We start from the raw sequence: 8,344 nt of genomic DNA on the forward strand, positions 1-8,344 counted from the left end.
ATCAAATGGACGGTTCGGATCATTTTACGGAGAAAATTTGCAAGGCACGACAAATTCAAGTCGTGACTCGTCATTTGGGCGGCTTGGATCAGCCCATGGAATTGATTAAAGGGGTGCAACTAATTCACATATTGAGGCCCACAAATTGAACGGTTTGGATCAGTTAAGAGGTGCAACCAATTTACATTATGGCTCACCAATTGGACGATTTGGATCATCTTATAGAAATGATTGGAGGGCACAACCGATTTATGCCATGGCCCGTTATTTGAACGCTTCGGATGATTTTGGGGACACAACTTGTTTATGTCGCGGCTCATAAAATGAACAGTTGGCATCGTCCTATGGAAATGACATGGGCTCACATTCTATGTGCATTACAACCTATCAATTGGACGACTTATATCGTCAGACGGAAATGATCTAGGGGCGCAACACATTTAGGTGGTAGCTCATCAATTGAACGGTCCAGATTGTCCTACGGAATTGAATTAGAAGAAAGAAGTGATGTCGTTAACATAGGGGGGGGGTAGTTTTGCTAAAATAAAAAAAGAGCAAAAAAATAATAATAATAAAATAACAAAGAGACCCACCTAAATATCTCTCTCTCCCCATTTCTTCTCATGTGAATGCAAACAACCAAATCTCATTTTTTGGCTCGTTCCTCATCTTTAGGCACTACATACTCTCTCCCCATTTGTCATGCCCCAAACCCCACCCTGGGTGTAGGACGTGGCAGCGCCATACACCTGCAAGACGAATCTCACAAATGTACAAGGCTACAAAGTAATAACAGAAAATAACCTGGCATTTCATAACTAAAATATCAAAGTAATGATTAATGCGGACCCATCAGAGTCAAATCAAAATCTCATCTCTTCCTCGAGAGTCATACAAATAAATAATAATGTCTTTACATTTTATTCAAGTACTCACTTTCTAATAAACTGAAATAACTAAACTAAATCTCTGAGTCCAAATCCAAAGCTAAGCGTCATGTTCCTTATTGTCTTCACGAGGGCCAAGACCTGAAAATATTAAATAACCACAGTCAGCTGAAAAGCTCAGTACATAATAAAGCACTACTCTAAGCACAGTCTAGCATGTCAGATTCAATAGGGTCAGATAGTCAAAGTTAAAACTGAGTTCAAAAGTCTTAACTGATTCATTAGGCATAAACAGTGATAAGTGCATGTCAAATCTTAGTTCGGATCAAAGTCGGAGATTTCAGAGTTCATGTACAAAAGGTTCAGAGTTCAAATACACTTCAGAGTCATCGGCATGGTTCAGAAGACATGTTATTGCTTATACACTGACAGTCCACGGTGTTCGGAGTCAGTTCCTGAAGTTTAGATACAAGTCGACAGGGCCAGCGTTTTATCCCACTGACGGGTCAGAAGTTCCAGCGTACTACCCCAAGGGTGGGTCCAGAGTTGCCAAATGTTTTACCCCCATATGGAAGGGTCCAGAAATTATCTAAGCTTCCACAGAAGTGTTCAAAATGCTCAAGTTTCATATTCAAATGGTTCAGAATATTCAAAGTTCAAACTAATAGTTCACAGGTTCAAAATTCAGAACAGATATTCATAACAATTATTTCATAGATTCAGGGTTCAGAACAGTTATTCCAAAGGTTCAGAGTTCAGAACAGTTATTTCAGAGGTTCAGAGGTTAGAACAATTATTCCAAAGGTTCAAAGTTCAGGACGGCTATTTCAGAGGTTCAGAGGTCAGAACAGTTATTCCAAAGGTTCAAAGTTCAGAACAGTTATTTCAGAGGTTCAGAAGTCAGAACAGTTATTCTAAAGGTTCAAAGTTCAGAACAGTTATTTCAGAGGTTCAGAGGCATCAATACAGGTTTCCAAAGTCAATACCGATTCAAATGAGAAGGGTTTATAATACCCAAAGTAGTACGTTATTACGTACCTCAATGACGAAAACTTTTTCTTTTTCTTAATCACTTTAGTTTTCTGCAATTAAGAATATGGATATTCTCCATGAGTTTCATTATTAATTTCTCTCATATCGGACATATATGTCCTCATACTGACATAAAACACCCTTTGGTGTCCCTTCGGAAACGAATCGGTAAACCATCCTAGGGTTCTTTTAGTATTTTTGAAATTTTCATCATATAAGAGTCTCCAAAAGTTTTTGAATCTATTTTTAACAGAAATTACTCATTTCCGGCATATCCATAGAGTACAAGAGCGTCAAAAACGGATAAGAAACGAATAAGTTATGAATTTTCGAAGTTTTGAAAAAATTGTCGCGCCGGACGTCCTAGAATTTCGGACGTCCGCGGATCCATCTGTTGCCAAACTTGGTACTCACGGACGTCTGCCATTTTTTCGGACGTCCGCCCCATGCACAGACTCAGATTTCTCCAAAACACATTTTTTCATCGTTTTTTGTCATTAAAAAGGCCATAACTCCTTCGTTTGGGGTTCAATTTGCACGAGGTTGGATCCGATGGATTCGTATCGACGAGAGGAATCCATCAAACTCTACCTCATGCTCCGAATTCGAACACACAATTTATGAAATCGCTAAAGATTCTTATTAGAATCTCCAAAACTCAAATTTCTGAATTCAGATTCTTATATATCGATTTTGAGTTCGTTGGAATTGTAAATCAATATTGGATCCAAGAAAACTCAAGATCAACCCAAAGATTCTTATTTCTAATTCATATTAATCAAAATTCTTATTTCTTTCTCTTCTCAAACCCTTGTTTTAGGGTTTCTAACTATCCAAATCTTTTATAGTTCATAGATCTTACCTGGACTCGCGGTTTCGACTCTGAAATCGCGATCTCCTCGGTCTTCTCATTTTCTTTCTCTGATTTTTCTTTCTAGGGCTGTACAACCATTTAGGGTTTGTTTTAGCCACAAAGCAATCTATTTATAGGCTTTATTAGAAAGCCCTAATCCGAGTCAAATACCAGCGGACAAAAATGCCCCTTTTTATTCAATAGGGGACGAAAATTGAAGGGGGGTATTTTGGGTATTTACATTCTACCAACCTTACTTATCACTTACCTGAAATCTTCAACAGAAATGGATATTTCGATCTCATTTCTCCTCTAGCTCCCAGGTGGCTTTACGTTCTAAGTGATTCCGCCACTGAACTTTCACATACGGAATAGTCCTTCGCCTGAGAACCTGATCCTTACGATCCACAATACGGACAGGTTGTTCTTTAAATGACAAATCTTCTCTCAGATTCAGAGGTTCTAATTCAATCACATGATTCAGATCCGGAATGTACTTTCGTAACATAGACACATGAAACACATTGTGTACTCCAGATAACGATGGAGGTAAAGATAATCGATAGGCCACTTTTCCAATTCTTTCTAATATTTCATAAGGTCCCACAAATCTCGGGCCAAGTTTTCCTCTAACCCAAATCGCATCACTCCTTTCGTGGGTGATACCTTCAAAAGTACCTTATTTTCGATCTGGAATTCCAATTCTCTTCGTTTGACATCTGCATAGCTCTTCTGCCAGCTCTGTGCCGTGCGAAGATGCTCTCTAATCAAATGGATTTTGTCCACTGCTTGCTGAACGAAATCCTGGCCTAAGAGTCTTCTTTCACCTACATCATCCCAACATATGGATGATCTACATCTCCTCCCATAAAGGGCCTTAAAAGGTGCCATCTTAATACTGGCCTGATAACTGTTATTGTAGGAGAATTCAATCAAAGGAAGATGGTCATCTCAAGATCCTTTCAAATCCATAACACATGCCCTAAGCATATCTTCTAAAATCTAGATAGTCCTTTCAGATTGTCCATCTGTTTGTGGATGAAAAGTTGTACTGAACTTAAGGGAAGATCACATTGCTAAATGCAAACTGTTCTAGAACTGAGATACAAAGCGGGTTTTCCTGTCAGATACAATGACTTTAGGCACACCATGATACTTAACTATCTGATCAACATACAATCTGGCCAACTTTTCAGGTGTCAAGCCAGTTCTAATGGGTATGAAATGAGCTGTCTTAGTCAATCTACCCACAATTACCCATGTGGAATCATTGCCTAAGGGAGTACCAGGTAAAGCCGACACAAAGTCCATCGTAATCTCCTCCCACTTCCATTCTGGAATAGAAAGTGGTTGTAGTGTTCCAGGTGGTCTCTGATGTTCTGCCTTAATTACCTGACAAGTCAGACACTGAGATACATACTGAGCTATTTCTCTTTTCAAGTTATTCCACCAGAAATTCCCTTTTAAATCCTTATACATTTTAGTACCTCCAGGGTGTACAGAATAACGCGAATTGTGCGCTTCTTTCATAATTTCATTCTTCAGAATAGAGTCACTCGGGACACAAATGCGGTTACCAAACATCAGGGTACCGTCATTGTGAATTCGGAATCCAGATTCAGATCATTCTTTTAGCTTATTTCTGATTTTACAGAATTATGGGTCAGATTCCTGAGCTATTCTGATTCTTTCTTGCAATGTAGGCCGAACTTGGAGTGCTGCCATCAATACCCCAAAGTTTGGACCACGAACTTCTATCTCTGATCTTTGGAGGTCTTCCAAAATGTACTTTTGAGAAGTAATCAAAGCTGCCAAATTCACAGACGACTTCCGACTTAGAGCATCAGCTACCATATTAGCCTTATCAGGGTGATAGCTTATGGTCAAGTCGCAGTCCTCCAATAGTTCTAGCCAACGCCTCTGGCTCATGCTCAATTCTTTCTGAGTAAAGATATACTTCATACTCTTATTATGATCAGTGAAGATTTCACAAGGTTCTCCATACAGATAATGCCTCCAAATTTTCAAGGCAATCACAACTGTTGCCAATTCCAAATCATGAGTCGGATAATTCTCTTCATAAGGTTTCAACTGACGTGAAGCATACGCAATCACTTTGCCATTCTGCATCAACACAAATCCTAAGCCTTTCTTCGAGACATCGCTGTAAATCACAAATCTCATTCCGCTAATAGGTAAAGTTAGGATGGGAACAGAAACTAGCCTATTTTTCAATTCCTGAAAGCTCTTTTCACAATCTTCAGACCAAACAAATTTTGTCCCTTTCCGCATCAAACGGGTCAAAGGGGCAGCCAAACGTGAAAAGTCTTGAACAAAACGACAGTAGTATCCTGCGAAGCCTAGAAAACTACGAATCTCCGGAACATTATTCGGTCTATTCCATAATGTTACTGTCTCAATCTTCTTTGGGTCTACTGATACACCGTCTTTAGAGACCACATGACCCAAAAAGGAGATTGAGTCTAGCCAGAATTCACATTTCTTCATTTTTCCATAAAGCTTCTCTTTTCTTAAGGTTTTTAAGACAACTCTTAAATGATGCTCGTGGTCAGACTGACTTCTAGAATATATCAGAATGTCGTCAATGAACACGACCACGAACTGGTCTAGTAGGGGTCTGAATATCCTGTTCATTAGGTCCATAAAATCTGCCGGGGCATTGGTTAAACCAAATGGCATAATAAGAAATTCATAATGGCCATACCGAGTTCGGAAGGCCGTCTTCGGAATATCTTCTGATTTAATTCTAAGCTGATGATAACCTGATCGAAGGTCGATCTTGAAAAACACACATGCCCCTTGCAATTGATCAAACAAGTCATCTATTCGTGGTAGCGGATATTTATTCTTTATTGTAACCTTGTTCAATTCCCTGTAATCTATACATAATCTCTTACTTCCATCTTTCTTCTTAATGAGCAAAACTGGCGTTCCCCAAGGTGAAACACTGGATCGTACAAAACCCTTCTCTAAGAGTTTTTCTAACTGACTTTTCAATTTTTTCATTTTCAAAGGTGCGCCATACGATATAGGCCCTTAGAGATAGGCATCGTTCCAGGAGCTAGGCAAACAGTAAATTCAACTTCTCTATTCGGAGGTAGACCTGGAAGGTCTTCAGGAAACACATCTGCAAACTCCCTAACTATAGGGATGTTCTCAATCTTCATATCCTTATCATTAACCTCAACTACTGAGGCCAAGAAAGCTTCGCAACCTTGTCTAAGAAGCTGACGAGCTTGCAAAGTAATCAAAATTATAGGAGTCGAGTGAGCTCCACTCCCTTCAAAAAAAAACTTTTCTTCTCCCGAAATTTCAAAATTCACTACCTTCTTATTGCAATCTACTAAAGCATGATGGGTATACAACCAGTCCATACCCAAAATCACATCAAAATCAGACAACTCAAGCAAGTAATATCTACTAACAGTTCTCTATTTCCAATTCTGATAGGACACATCATGCAAATTATGTTAGCCATATTCCTAAATCCAATAAAACGCTTAATCAGAAAATTGTCTAAAGCATAGTACATACATATATTGTATTCATATAGTAATACAAAACATTCCCATTTGGAGCCAATATCTATTCATCACATATTCTTCATGATTCTTACCCAATCACAAACTCGCATCCAGGTCATCCGCTTCGTCGTCTGCTTCATCATCGGAGGCGGCGTCATCAGAGACAACTTCGGCTGATGCTTGATCAAGTGCCATGCGTTTAAAGGTCTCAACATCAAACGATGAAGTAGGAGTCATGGTCATCTCGCCATCCAAGACGATGCCAAAGTGGCGGAAGACAAGGGTGAGAATCATGCCATATGGCTAGGAAGAGCGGTAGCGGCCAGGGGTCTGAAACATGTATCGAAACATGATATAGGGGAGACAAATTTGGCGACCCTCTAGTATGCAGTAGATGAGATAGGCCTCTAAGGGTCTCAGGGCTTCACGCATGCCAGCACGAGGGGTGAAGATGTGGTACATGAAATTATGGAGCATTTGCCCAACTGGGATGAGATCGGCAGCTTTCACATGCATATTTGTTTTGTAGTGGTGGATAATCCTACCAGAGACAGTGTCATGGGCAAGATAATCAAGGGAATGGGTCCCATCTTCCGGCCAAAAATAATGTAACAAGCCCTGATGGCTAATCCCAAGAAGCGCGGCAAAAGTGTGATAGTTGAGTTTGATGACAGTTTTCTTGACTTTAGATTCGATTTTGAAGAAGGAAGGGAAAATGGTGAGATTGGCGTAGAAGAGACGCACCAATCGAGGGTAAATGGGTTCATTGATGTGAAGGATGGGTGTCCAATGTAGGGCATCAAATTTGGCTTTTAAATCAAAATATTGAAGGACAGGGGGATTAATGTACCGACCGGTGAGGACGCCCCTAGTGCCGACAACAGCCCAGAGTTTCTTGGCCTTATCCCCAGTAAAGTAGAAGTTGGGCACGACCTCTGCTGCCACAGCCAGAGCCTTAGCCTTTGCCTTCTTCCGTGAAGTCCTTCTTCCTCGAGATTGTATTCGGGTTCTGCAACTTGGGAGGAGCCTCCAATGTTGAGATTTTTGGTTTTAGGAGGCATGGAGGAAGAAAGGTGGGTTTGAGAAAAATTGGCCCTAAAATGAAAGAAAAAGGAGAAATAGGGGAAGAGAAGGGGAGAAAATGGAGGAAGAGGGAGGGAAATGGAAGAAAGACAAAAAAAATGCAAAGGGGAGAAGAAAAATGAGTGAGAAATTTGGGGATTTGGAAAAAGGGGCAAAAATCTAGGGTTTGGATGGGGAAAACGAGGGTGTGAGGGAGAAATTAGGGTTATGAAGGTAGAATGAGATGGAGGAAGGTGGGAATAGAGTGGAGTTGAGGAGAGAAGAAGGTAAAGGAGGTAGGGTTTTGAGTGGTGGGAGAGAAGAGGAGAAAAGAGAGAAAAAATGAGAGAAGAATGGAAAAAAAATGAACCGGTGCCAGGGCTTTAAACGCCTCTGGCCCGATTCTCGGAGCTCCGAGAAAAATTCTCGGAGTTTCGAGAACACAACCCCCTTTTTTTTAATTTTCTACTGTCTCAAATCTTGGAGTTCAGAGAAATTTTCTTGGAGCTCCGATGAGCACCTAGACGAAATCTCGGAGCTCCGAGAACCTTTCCAGGTTCCCTCTGCCCCAATTCTCGGACTTCAATGAAAAATTTCGGAGTTCCGAGATTTTTTTTTAATCTGAAACTTAATTAATTTATGTAGATGTATATATGACACAATTTCATAAAATGAGGCTCATTTTGAAAATAGGGGACCTCTTAACACTCATCCATAACACTATACATATATATATATATATATAGGACATTTCAAATTCAAATCATTTACTTATGAATCATCATATATGTCTAACACCGTATGATACACTTTTATCATTCAATGAAGGCATGAATCACACATATGACTTACCAGTGGTTTAGATGATGGCACATGACCAAAGGTTAAGTACCTTAATTAAGGATGACGGTACCGACTCCCCCTTTGAACAAAGTGGGCTATGGGCACCAATTGAGTGAGTTTTA

At 40.0% G+C, this 8,344-nt stretch overlaps 1 protein-coding gene across 1 annotated transcript; it reads right to left on the reverse strand.

Moving 5' to 3' along the window:
• Positions 1-3,073: 3,073 nt before the first annotated feature.
• On the reverse strand, positions 3,074-4,251 carry LOC143883098 (uncharacterized). The gene is made up of 3 exons (XM_077386461.1): positions 3,950-4,251; positions 3,451-3,682; positions 3,074-3,268 (listed from the first exon to the last, which is right to left on the reverse strand). Exons 1-3 carry the CDS (start codon positions 4,249-4,251, stop codon positions 3,074-3,076), a joined length of 729 nt encoding a protein of 242 aa, XP_077242576.1.
• Between the last annotated feature and the right edge of the window lie 4,093 nt (positions 4,252-8,344).

Source organism: Tasmannia lanceolata, unplaced genomic scaffold (assembly GCF_043159265.1).
Source record: "Tasmannia lanceolata isolate RefF3 unplaced genomic scaffold, GAP_Taslan_0.1 ptg000008l, whole genome shotgun sequence".
Classification (NCBI taxonomy): domain Eukaryota; kingdom Viridiplantae; phylum Streptophyta; class Magnoliopsida; order Canellales; family Winteraceae; genus Tasmannia; species Tasmannia lanceolata.